Below are 12,374 nucleotides of genomic sequence, written 5' to 3' on the forward strand. Positions count from 1 at the left end.
GGGGGGCGGGGGCCCCCGCCCCGAGGGGCGGGGGCGGGTCCTTCCGTGTCGCTCCCCTCGTCGGGAGTGTCCGTCGGGATGGTGTTGTCCGCCCACTCGGCAGCGTTTGAGCCTCTGTCACCTTGCCTGCCGCGAGCAGCTAGCTCGTCGACGTAGTCGTTCCATTTGTTGCCGCTGTGACCCGCCACATGCCTCCACGTCACGGTGTGTTTGGCGCGAAGGCGTCGCCAGAGGGAACGAAGGCGCTCCGCTAGCTGTCTGTTCGTTTTGGGGGTCACCCTCCCCATCATGCACGCCGCCGCGTACTCGCTGTCGGTCCGCACTACTCCGCGTGAGCCCGCTCGTTGCGGTGACGAGGACAGGAGAGCCCGGAGGAGCTCGGCTAGGGCGGTTAGTTCCGCCGTGTTGTTGGTATGCCTGCGCGCGCCGAGGTAGGCTGGGTGCGCCGCCGAAGTGACAACTGGCCCGTAGCCCTCGCTCGCCAACGACGCGCCCCTATCGCCGATTGCGTCGCCCCCGATGAGTACTGTATAGGCCCACCCTGCTTTCCCTAGGTCTTCCGACCCGTCTGTGTATGCCACCCAGTCGGGCGGGCGTCGTTGCGCCTGCTCTGCCAGTTGCTGCTGTGGGCGAAGAACGACCCCTGGTGCCTCGACCATTAGTCTCAGCTTGACCCGGCATGCCCCCCCTTCACCCTGAGGCGCTACACAGAGGAGTGCGACTGTGCTCACCGCGCAGCCGTTTGCCGCCACCCCTCGGACAGATTCGAGCGTCTCGGGGAGCTCGCACTCACCTTCGCTGGTGGCGGCTGCTGCGGTCGTAGGTCCTCAACTCTCAGGTCTCAGCTCGAGGACCTCTGCTGTGAGAACCTCACTCTCTCGCTGTATGGCACACGACCTCGATCGCCAAAGTCGCGTCACTGCACCGGTCCGCTATCCTCTCCCTCTGTCTCCCTTTCTTCGTCTCCACTCACACCACCATCTTACTCCCTGTCTATCTTGCTGTCTGGCGCGTCTTCCCGGACAGTAGGCGTTTAAATGCAACAGCCAGATGGTAAGCCAGATGAGGGAGGATGTTGTGGCTAGACGCTAGTTCCACATTTCACAGACGTGCTGCTGGTTCCAACCAAACGTGGTGGTGTTCGTGGCGACGTCGTGACACGGGCGCGCGGCGCAGAATGCGTGTGGTGGTGACTTTGCGTCGCCGGCATCGTTCGGTCCGCCCGCGGCGCCGCGTGTGCGACGTTCACAGCGCGTCGGTGGGAACAGCGTTCCGACACATGGCCTCCATGGTCGAGTACGAGGCCGACCGCCTCTACGGCGCGCGACGGGCCTTCGGCGCATCATCGCGTGCCGAAGGCTTCCTGTTCGGCGTACGGCCCGACGTGTGGCCTCTCGACGCCCCGATACTTCCGCTGGTGCTGCCCGACCTTCCCAATCTTGGCCCGCCGCCCAATCTCCGGAGCTCGCGACCGCAGGCACAAAATCAGACGATTTTCTACGGGACGCAGCCGCTCAAGACGTACAACCCTTCGCTCGCCGCGGCGCCGCGCGGCCTGTGCCCACGCTGCGCCTTTGTCCTCGCGCTGCGCGTCGACGGCCTCCACCAGTGCTCGTCGTCGACGACGCCGTACAGGAGCGAGCAAACCTTGGCGGAGACCGACTGGTTCCAGGGCACGGCGATCGCCGTGCTGGACGCGAGTCTGGCGATCTTGGGTTGGACCTGGCTCGTCAACTCGCCGCCCTATCAGATCGCCACGAAAGGGGCCAACCCGGCCGCCGTGCGCGCGGCACGATGCATGCAGCACGGCGCCTCGGACCATTCCTTCCTGCCCTCGTGGGCCAAGCAGACCTTTGACGCACGGATCTTCAACGTCGCCGGCGGGCTGGTGGTGACGTACGCGTGCCCGGCGTGCCTCTTCTCCCTCTCGCCGCTCCGCCTCAGCGCGCAGCCCACCGCCGACGGCGGCGTCTCTCAGCTGCGCGCCTGGGCACCCCACCGCATCACCTACCCGAGCGTGAAATGGACCAACGGGCGCAACCAGGTGCTCTTCACGTACCGCCCACCGCCGCGGCCGTCGGCGGCGCGCAACGTCAGCAGCGGTGCTGCCGGCGCGGCCGAGGAGCGCGACGTGCGCGAGCGTCTGATGATCCAGCCGCGCCTGGGTGTGATTGGCAGCCTGGGCCGGCCGCGCTTTGCCGTGCATGGGCGGCGTGTGTGCCGCACGCACGTGCCGCGCAACCCCACGCGGCCCTTCCCGCCGGTGCCGAGCGCGGCCAACTGCCACGGCGACTTTGGCCGCGACCCGGACTGCGGCACGTTCCCGGACGGCTCCACGATCGACGTCGTCCGCTTCGAGGGCGTGTGGGAGAAGCGGGCGAAGCTGCGGAACGACTCGCGCGCGCACGTGGAGGCGTCGCTGCGCGCGAGCGGGCTCTATGGGGGGCTCTCGCTCACGAGCAACCTCGTCAAGGTGCGCTGGCGCGAGGCGGGCGCCGACGGCGGCGGCGGCGGCGCGAGTGGTGGCGGCGCGGGCGGCGGCGGCTGGTTTGGCGGCGGCTTGCTTCGCAGCGGCGGTGCGGGCAGGGGCGCCGCGGCGGCCAACGGCACGGGCGCCGGGTGCGAGGTGTTGCTCGGCGTCGGGCACTTGCACCGCGGCGAGGGCACGCGCAACCGCATCCTCCACCGGCGCCGGGCCAACGGCCCCTCACCGTGGGAGCAGACGCAGTCGCGCGTGCGCCGGCGGCAGCCCTTTGCCTTTGGCTACCGTTACACGCACTTTTGGTACGTGCTCTCGGCGCGGTATCCCTTTGAGGTGCTCGGCGCGAGCGGCGAGTTCTGCCTCGCGAGCGCGCAGGACGCGGCCGACTGCGAGAGCATCCAGTTCGTTTCGGCGCTCGCCCACGCGACCCCCGAGGCCATGGCCGCGCACATGCCGCGCCAGGCCGCCGGCGCACGCGCGCTCCGACCGGTTCGCAAACGTGGCGTGTGGAACCTCGGCTCACAAAGCACGCCGCCGCCGCAGTCGAGCCGCGCGACGCTGATGCTGGCCTACGGTGTGAACGACTGCGAGGCGCGCGTCGGCTTTGTCGAGCTTGCGCGCGTCCTTCGCGCCGTGCGCCCGCTGGTGCCCGGCGGCCGGATCTGCGCGTGAGATCGCGGTGAGACCCTCGGGCGCCGCGGGTATGGACGCGCGTGGGAGCGCACGGCGTCTTGTAGGCGTTAGGACTCTCTCAGATGACGATTGCGCCACGATCGTGGCAGTGGTCAGTCAGCCGAGCTCCGGCATCCACCTCCAAGTATCCTCCAAGTCCATGATTCTTGATTGTCCAGCTCCAATGTACTGGTTGTGACGGCGGAGTTGACGCCTCCGACGGTCGTAGCGGCGTGGCTGAGGGCGGCGGTGGAGGCGCCCGATAGCGCGGTGAGGATGGTCTCATGGGTCTAGCAAACCATAGACGACACCAAGAGAACGCGAGGTAAAACCCGACGGCTATGGATGGTAAAAGGCGGCGGTAAAACCCATCCACACGGGTTTCGGTGGGTTGGATGGGAGGTAGAATGTCTACCTACCGCACCCCCCCCAATGTCGCTGGGCGGGATCGGCCCGCAGAGGCGGCATTGATCAGTTCCCCCCATGCACCGCGCGAGCTCGCGCGTTGGAGGCGTGGTCGACGCTGCGCTTGAGCTTCTCCTTGGGGACCCATTTCGTCAAGGAATCGGCGGGCATGAGGTCGTCGGTGATCTTGACGACGCGGCACTCGCCGTCGGCCATGCGGCGCTGCAGCGTGTGGTAGCGGCGCAGGAAGTGGCGCGAGCGCGAGGCGGATTTGAGCTGCGGGCGGCCTGCGAGGAGGTCGTGCGCAGGGTGGCCCCGCTAGACATCTGGCTCTACGATCACGTGCGCACGCTCTTTGCGCACCGCCTGGAGGCACTGGGCGCGGCATTCGCCGCGCGCGTCAGCGCATTTAGAGCGTCCTCGGTCGGCGTCTTCAGCGGCGGCCCACCGGCGAAACCCCGGTGCCGGTTTCGAAGGCGTGCCAACGCCACCCTGCCCGATTTTGAGGGCCGAGGCGCAGCGGCGCCTGTGTGCCGCGCGCTCCAGCAGCCTCAGGGGGTTGGCGAGGCCGCCTGGCGCGACCGTGGCTTTGTAAAGGCGGCGGAGCTTGTGGTTGTGCCACCCTGCAGCGCGGCCGCGGCCCGCGCCGTCGGGTGCGGCGCGGGTCGGCGTCCTCACCGGCCTCCAGAGACGGCGCGATACTAGGTTGGCTTTTTAGGCATTGTGTTTTGTGGGGTCTGTGTCAAGGCTCTTGTTCTACGTAGAAAGAGGTGAGCGCAAGTATAGTACACTCCACCACAGCGGCTTCTCTGGCGACAGTCGACATCGTGTTTTGGGCCCCCGCGCCCCTCCTCTCCACCTCGCGCCCGCGCCCCGCCGGGGCAGACAGCAGACCGCTCCGCGCCGCCGCCGGCGCGCCGCCGCCGAGCGCGCCTCCATGCACCGTGACCCGCGAGGCCTCCCCGCCGCGGCGACCACGGCGAGGGCGATCCGGCGCCGCGCAGCGCCGCGCGCGCGGTCGACTTCAGCCGCGCCGCTTGGAGAGGCGCCACGCGTTGGGGTCGTTGAAGCGGTCGTACAGCGGCTCGATGCGCTCGTTGCGCTTCCGCTTGGAGAGGTGGCGCGGGTCGGCCTGCTGGTAGTAGCGCGGCGCGAGCTCGGTGAGCCACTTTGGCTCGATGGCCATGCACTCGCGCATGTACTCCTTGGAGGTGAGGACGAGCTCATGGTAGATGCACCTAAGCAAGCAGTCAGCCAAGTAAGTGAGGGATTCGTTCAATGAGGGCAGGATCGTGGTAGAGGCACCTAAATGATACACGAATGAATGAATGATCTCATTCTTGGAGGAGGGGAGGGCCGCGGCAGACGCACCACTCGGGGTTGCGGTTGAAGAGCGCGGAGGAGGGGTGGATGTACACGACCTGGCCCTCGTCCATCGTCTTGTACCCCTCCTGCGGGTCCTTCTTGGCCGCGTGCGTGAAGTAGCCCGACGTGATCGCCTTGCGCACCTTTGTGAAGTTGCGGCCGCACGTCTCGATCTCCAGCTTGTACCGGTCCATGATGGTGAGCAGCTGCTTGCGCACGTCCTGCGCCTTGCGCATGTTTCGCGCCTGGATGAAGTTCTCGAAGCACCACGGGTTTGAGAACTTGGCCGCCGCCCAGCCTTGGTAGACGGCGAGCAGCGTGATGTGGTCGCCCTCCGCCTGGAAGAGCGCCACCCCTCAGTCAATCAACGAGTGCGTGAACGAGCTACCTAACCAGCCCTCCGCCTGGAAGAACTTGGAGCGCTTCTGGTCCGCCTGCGCCTGCTTCTCCTTCGGGCGGTACCAGATGTTTTGGACGGAGAGCATCGCAACCACCGTGAGCACCTCGTCGGAGCAGCCCAGCTCGACCGAGGCGATCAAGATCTTGGACATCGGAGGCTCGAGCGGGAACTCGGCCATGCGGCGGCCGAGGCGCGTGAGCAGCCCCTCCTCGTCGAGGGCAGAGAGCGCGTACAGCGCCTCCATCGCCGCGACGAGCGTCTGCACGGGCGGCGCGTCCATAAAGTCGAAGTGGAGCAGGTCGTTGACGCCCATCGCCTTCATCTGCAGCACGGTGTTGCCCAGGTTCGTGCGCTGGATCTCCGGCACGTTGGTGGGCAGCATCTCGTTCTTGTACGCCTGCTCGGCAGCGAGGACGTATGATTGGTGTAACCGGCTACTTCCCCGTGGGTTCGGGTACCGTGGGGGTAGGGGAGGGTTGGTTCGGGTACCATGGAGTAGGGGAACGCCTGCTCGGTGTAGAGGCGGATGAGCTTCCCGAGGGAGATATGGGGAGATACGGGGAGATATGGGGAGGTCGCCTGCTCGGTGTACAGGCGGTAGCACTTGCCCGGACCGGTGCGGCCGGCGCGCCTACAGACGGTATTGTGCAGCGTGTTGAGAGCACCGCGTGAAGACAACAGAGAGGAGGACAGTGAATACAGCGGAATACAGCGGAATACAGCGGAGTGCAGCGGAATGCAGCGGAGTACGTGCCCTCTCGAGCGCTGGTTGGGAGACATGAATGCGTGGGTGCGGCCGGCGCGCCCCGACCGCTGCCGCGCCGACGCCTGCGAGATCGGCACCACCACCAGCGAGTCCATGCCGACCTTTGCGTTGTACACCTTCTGCTTGACGAAGCCTAGAGGGCGGGTTCGGGCCCCGTGGGGTAGGGGAAGGTGGGTTCGGGTACCGTGGGGTAGGGGAGGGTGGGCTCACCGGGGTCGACGACGTAGAAGATGCCGTCGATCGTGAGGGATGCCTCGGCGATGTTTGTCGCGATGACCCCCTTGCGCGAGCCGGGCGGCGCGGCCTCGAAGATGCGCCTAGGAGCAGACGCATGCCGCGTTGTAGTTCTTCTTTGGGGGGGGGGGGGGGGGTGCCGCCGCGCGTAGAAATAGAGACATCAGGCAGCAGGGATGATGGGCATATCTGGGCTATATCTCGGCTCGATCTCGGCTCTATCTCGGCTCCATCTCGCGTCTGCTGCTCGGACGGGAGCGCAGAGTAGACGGGCAGGATGATGAGCTCCGGCAGCGACGGGCCGAGCGACTTCATCCGCTCAAAGAGGATCTGGCAGGCGGTGTCGATCTCCTCCTGCCCCGTGAGGAAGAGGAGGACGTCGCCGGGCGGCTCCTGCAGGTGGATCTGCATCACCGTGATGAGGGCCGCGTCCATGTAGTCCGCCTCGGGCGCCTGCAGGGAGGGTCCAGGAACGGTCTAGGAAGAGTCTAGGAAAGGCCGCGTCCATGTAGTCCGCCTCGGGCGCCTGCATGCAGGTATGCAGGTGTGCACAAGGGTCGAGGGAGGGCTCTGCAGGCTCGCGCGAGGAGATATGAGGGAGGTACGAGGGAGGTACGAGGGAGATATGAGGGAGGTACGAGGGAGATATGAGGGAGGTACGAGGGAGGTACGAGGGAGGTACGACGTAGAAATGAGGGGAGATATGAGGGAGGTACGAGGGAGGGACGAGGGAGGGACGAGGGAGAGATGGCGCCTTTGTGTAGAGGACCTCGACCGGGAAGGTGCGGCCTACAGGAAGGTTCCAGGAACGGTCTAGGAGCAGTCTAGGAACGAGCACCGCGACCGGGGAGGTGCGGCCGGGGATGGTGAAGATCGGGCACTCGAAGAAGTAGGACGAGTACTTCTCCGCGTCGAGGGTCGCCTACAGGGAGGCTCCAGGAGCGGTCTAGGAACAGTCTAGGAACGAGCACGCCTCCGCGTCGAGGGCCGCCGAAGTGCAGATGAGCTTGAGGTCCTTGCGGCGGGCGAGCAGGCCCTTGAGCAGGCCGAAGAGGACGTCGGTGTGAATCGTGCGCTCGTGCGCCTGGTCGAGCATGATGGGCGAGTTGATTACTTGTGGTTAGTTAATCAACTTGTTCATTCATTCACTCGTGCGCCTCGTCCAGCACGATGAGCTAATTGACACACTGATTAACTAGCTAGCAGTTAATTCATCTGTTGAGTAGCGCCTCGTCCAGCACGATGAGCTAATTGACACACTGATTAACTAGCTAGCAGTTCATTCATCTGTTGAGTAGCGCCTCGTCCAGCATGATGAGCGAGTAGCGCGACAGGTTGGTGTCGACGAGGCACTCGCGCAGCAGCATCCCGTCAGTCATGTACTTGAGGATCGTCTCGGGCGACGTGCAGTCCTCGAACCGGATCGAGTATCCAACCTCCTGGCCCAGCCGGCAGCCAAACTCCTCGGCCACTCGCTTGGCGACCGACATCGCGGCGACGCGGCGCGGCTGCGTGCAGCCGATGATGCCGCGCGACGTGAAGCCCGCCTAGCGCCACGCCTCCCAGAGTGGTCGACCCCAGTGTGTGTGGGGGGGGCTCAGGCTCCGTGGGCGGTGTGGCAGCGACTGCCTCGGCCATGAACTGTCTAGGAACTGTCTAGGAAGTGTCTAGGAAGTGTCTAGGAAGTGTCTAGGAAGTGTCTAGGAAGTGTCTAGGAAGGGACTGCCTCGGCCATGAACTGCGTCATCTGCGTCGTCTTGCCGGAGCCCGTCTCGCCAATCACGACGAGGACCTGGTGAATCAACATATTCATTCATCAACGACTCTGTTAACTAGAGCCCGTCTCGCCAATCACGACGAGGACCTGGTGAATCAACATATTCATTCATCAACGACTCTGTTAATTAGAGCCCGTCTCGCCAATCACGACGAGGACCTGGTGAATCAACATATTCATTCCTCAACGACTCTGTTAATTAGAGCCCGTCTCGCCAATCACGACGAGGACCTGGTGAATCAACAGATTCATTCATCAACGACTCTGTTAATTAGAGCCCGTCTCGCCAATCACGACGAGGACCTGGTTCATCAACATATTCATTCCTCAACGACTCTGTTAATTAGAGCCCGTCTCGCCAATCACGACGAGGACCTGGTGAATCAACATATTCATTCCTCAACGACTCTGTTAATTAGAGCCCGTCTCGCCAATCACGACGAGGACCTGGTGAATCAACATATTCATTCCTCAACGACTCTGTTAATTAGAGCCCGTCTCGCCAATCACGACGAGGACCTGGTGAATCAACATATTCATTCCTCAACGACTCTGTTAATTAGAGCCCGTCTCGCCAATCACGACGAGGACCTGGTGAATCAACATATTCATTCCTCAACGACTCTGTTAATTAGAGCCCGTCTCGCCAATCACGACGAGGACCTGGTGAATCAACATATTCATTCATCAACGACTCTGTTAATTAGAGCCCGTCTCGCCAATCACGACGAGGACCTGGTGAATCAACATATTCATTCATCAACGACTCTGTTAATTAGAGCCCGTCTCGCCAATCACGACGAGGACCTGGTTAATCACCATATTCATTCCTCAACGACTCTGTTAATTAGAGCCCGTCTCGCCAATCACGACGAGGACCTGGTGAATCAACATCATTCATTAACGACTCTGTTAATTAGAGCCCGTCTCGCCAATCACGACGAGGACCTGGTGAATCAACAGATTCATTCATCAACGACTCTGTTAATTAGAGCCCGTCTCGCCAATCACGACGAGGACCTGGTGAATCAACATCATTCATTAACGACTCTGTTAATTAGAGCCCGTCTCGCCAATCACGACGAGGACCTGGTGAATCAACAGATTCATTCCTCAACGACTCTGTTAATTAGAGCCCGTCTCGCCAATCACGACGAGGACCTGGTGAATCAACAGATTCATTCCTCAACGACTCTGTTAATTAGAGCCCGTCTCGCCAATCACGACGAGGACCTGGTGAATCAACATATTCATTCATTAACTGCTCTGTTAATTAGAGCCCGTCTCGCCAATCACGACGAGGACCTGGTTAATTAACAGATTCATTCATCAACGACTCTGTTAATTAGAGCCCGTCTCGCCAATCACGACGAGGACCTGGTGAATCAACATATTCATTCCTCAACGACTCTGTTAATTAGAGCCCGTCTCGCCAATCACGACGAGGACCTGGTGAATCAACAGATTCATTCATTTACTACTCTGTTAATTAGAGCCCGTCTCGCCAATCACGACGAGGACCTGGTGAATCAACATATTCATTCCTCAACGACTCTGTTAATTAGAGCCCGTCTCGCCAATCACGACGAGGACCTGGTGAATCAACAGATTCATTCATCAACGACTCTGTTAATTAGAGCCCGTCTCGCCAATCACGACGAGGACCTGGTGAATCAACATATTCATTCCTCAACGACTCTGTTAATTAGAGCCCGTCTCGCCAATCACGACGAGGACCTGGTTCTCCGCGACGGCGTTCACCAGCTCCTGCTTCAGCGCCTATTCGCAGTGAACGAGCAGTTATTCACTCATGCGTACGTCGAATCAGCCCGCTCCTGCTTGAGCGCCGCGATCGGCAGCGAGGCGCGCTGCTCCTGGATCGACTTGTTCTTGGTCGGGAAACCGATCGAGAAGCCCTTGCCCATCGACTTGACCTAGAGAAAAGAACGACGGCGCGCTAAAAAAGAAGGACGCCGCGCCGGTAGCCTTGCCCCATCGACTTGACCTTCCACTCCGGCACCGCCTCCTGCGTGTAGCCGAGGCCGCGCAGCTCCTGCGCGATGTGCCGCTCTCCCGGCTCCGGCATCGGGTCCTCCCACGGCCGGTTGAGGTCCTACGCAATCTCGTGCAATCTCGCGTCATCTCGCGTCATCTCGGGCGATCTCGGGCCGGTCGAGGTGCTAGGAGCTACGGCCGGCGGGGCTTGCGCTAAGTCTTCAGAGCACCGCGTGAGTACGGAGGAGTACGAGGACAGTGTGAAGACGGCCGTGACGGCGTCTGGAGGCGGCGGAATACAGTGGGGAGCTCCCGCTGCGAGGCAAGCGTACGTCCCCCGCTTCTAGGGGGTTGGCGTCCTTGGGGATTGCGTCCATCAGCGCTCGCTGCTGCGAGTCGCGCAGCTCGCGCCGCTCCTAATGAAACGATTAATCAACAGATTGATTACAGATTAACTAGCGAGTCGCGCAGCTCGCGCCGCTCCTTGGCCAGCGCCGACTGCGTCATCGCGGCGCGCTGCAGCGAGCCGTCGGGGTTGCGGACGATCTTGATCGGGGACATGGCGACGGAGGCCTTGGTCTGGCCGCGGAGGAAGAGGGGCTCCGCCTCGTTGAGCTCGATCTCGAGCTCCTCCTCGGTGGCCTATTGGTAATGAAGAATGGTAACTAATTAACAGGAAGTAACTAGCAGTCTCCAGCTCCTCCTCGGTGGCCTATTGGTAATGAATGGTCACTAATTAACTAGGAAGTAACTAGCAGTCTCCAGCTCCTCCTCGGTGGCCTATTGGTAATGAATAATGGTGGTTAATTAACTAGGAAGTAACTAGCAGTCTCGAGCTCCTCCTCGGTGGCCTCGAACGTGTTGGCGAGGCCGTGCTCCTCGTCGAACTGCGGGGAGGGGGCGGCGGGGTGAGGGGTCAGAGGGCAGATGTGGAAAAGGTGGAAGGGAGGAGGCATGTGCGAAGGAGGGAGGGAGGGAGTGGGTGGGTGGTGGGTGGGGGGGGGGGGCATGTGTGAAGGGGGAAGGGCGAAAGGCAAGGGGTGGGTAAGGGGTAAGGGGGGGCAGGGAGGGCACCTGCGGGTAGTCGCGCACGTCGAGCACGCCGCTCGCGATCAGCTGCTTGGCCTCGAACAGCTCCGGCGAGGTCAGCCGCTTCGCGGGCCTAAAAAAAGAAAGTCGGCCCGCCGCGCTCACTCCGAGAGAGGTGTGAAGGCGAGGTCAGCCCCGTGGCGGGCCGGTGCGGCTCGTCGCGCTTGCTCACCGCCGACAGCCGCTTCCGCTCCTCGGCGCGCACCTACACGTGCACACACATCGCGCTCCCTCTGTCTCTGTCTCCGTCTCTGTCTCTGTCTCCTCCCTCCCTCCCTCCCTCCCTCCCTCCCGTCCTCTCTCTTCTCTCTCTCCCTCTCTCCTCGCACCGGGTCGTCTGGCGGCCGCATCGGGTTGGAGCGCGACGGGCCCGCCCCGCCAGGCACGCGCATCGCCGGCGTGAGGTCGGCGCCTGCACGGGGTTCGTCAATTGGAGGAAGTGTCTAGGAAGTGTCTGGGAGGTGTCTGGGAGGTGTCTGGGAAGTGTCTAGGAAGTGTCTAGGAGGTGTCTAGGAGGTGTCTAGGAGGTGTCTAGTAACTGTCTAGTACGTGTCTGGGAAGTGTCTGGGAAGCGTCTGGTCGGCGCCCGTCTGCTGGTCGGCGTCCCGCAAGGAGAGGGACATCTTGGAGCCGGTGGTGGAGAGGACCTTGACGAAGCAGGGCTGCCCGCGCTTCAGCGCGTCGTGCGGCGATCGCAGCGGCTGCGACTGGATCAGCGACACGTGCACCAGGCCCTCGGCCTTGCCGCGCACGCCGCTCAGCTGCACAAACGCGCCAAAGTCCATCACGTTTGTGACGCGGCCGGCGTACACCTTGCCCGGCTCGGCCGCCGCGTCGGCGTCGCGCGAAAAGTCGCGCGCCAGCGCCGCGCCGCTGCTGCCGCCCCCGCCCCCGCTGCTGCTGCCCGCGCCGCCGCCGCCGCGCCCGCCCGGCGGCGGCGGCGGAGGCGGAGGCCGCCGATCGGCGGGGCGGCCGCCGATGGCGGGGTCGACCGCCGCGCGCGCGCCGAGGGCCTCCTCCTCCAGCTTCCGCAGCCGCTCCGGGTCCGCGTTCGGGATCGCCAGCCCGGAGAAGCGCTCGGTCGGCCCGGACGAGGACGACGCGGCGGCGCTGGCCGCGGGCGCCGACGGCGCGGGGCGCTTGCGCGGCGCCATGGTCTGCACGAGGTGGAGGAGCGTCGACGCAAAGT

At 63.3% G+C, this 12,374-nt stretch overlaps 1 protein-coding gene across 1 annotated transcript; it reads right to left on the reverse strand.

Moving 5' to 3' along the window:
- Positions 1–4,302: 4,302 nt before the first annotated feature.
- Positions 4,303–11,524, reverse strand: EMIHUDRAFT_466980 (ATP-dependent RNA helicase). Its single transcript, XM_005790218.1, has 21 exons — positions 11,515–11,524; positions 11,332–11,390; positions 11,171–11,258; positions 10,933–10,983; positions 10,568–10,723; positions 10,456–10,500; positions 10,107–10,214; positions 9,949–10,035; positions 9,839–9,880; positions 8,051–8,116; positions 7,626–7,871; positions 7,316–7,408; positions 7,183–7,246; positions 7,079–7,113; positions 6,578–6,777; positions 6,301–6,407; positions 6,130–6,223; positions 5,814–5,955; positions 5,323–5,721; positions 4,931–5,256; positions 4,303–4,797 (listed from the first exon to the last, which is right to left on the reverse strand). Exons 5-21 carry the CDS (start codon positions 10,655–10,657, stop codon positions 4,584–4,586), a joined length of 2,358 nt encoding a protein of 785 aa, XP_005790275.1. The 5' UTR covers positions 10,658–10,723; positions 10,933–10,983; positions 11,171–11,258; positions 11,332–11,390; positions 11,515–11,524; the 3' UTR covers positions 4,303–4,583.
- Between the last annotated feature and the right edge of the window lie 850 nt (positions 11,525–12,374).

This window comes from Emiliania huxleyi (assembly GCF_000372725.1).
Source record: "Emiliania huxleyi CCMP1516 chromosome Unknown EMIHUscaffold_121, whole genome shotgun sequence".
Classification (NCBI taxonomy): Eukaryota; Haptophyta; order Isochrysidales; family Noelaerhabdaceae; genus Emiliania; species Emiliania huxleyi.

Coding starts and splice junctions, on each gene's coding strand:
- EMIHUDRAFT_466980 (XM_005790218.1), bottom strand. CDS start 10,657: ATGTCCCCGATCAAGATCGTCCGCAACCCCGACGGCTCGCTGCAGCGC. Junction 9,881..9,948: donor GCGCCTCGCTGCCGATCGCG/GCGCTCAAGCAG, acceptor CACTGCGAATAG/GCGCTGAAGCAGGAGCTGGT. Junction 6,224..6,300: donor CTTCTACGTCGTCGACCCCG/GTGAGCCCACCC, acceptor CCCGCCCTCTAG/GCTTCGTCAAGCAGAAGGTG.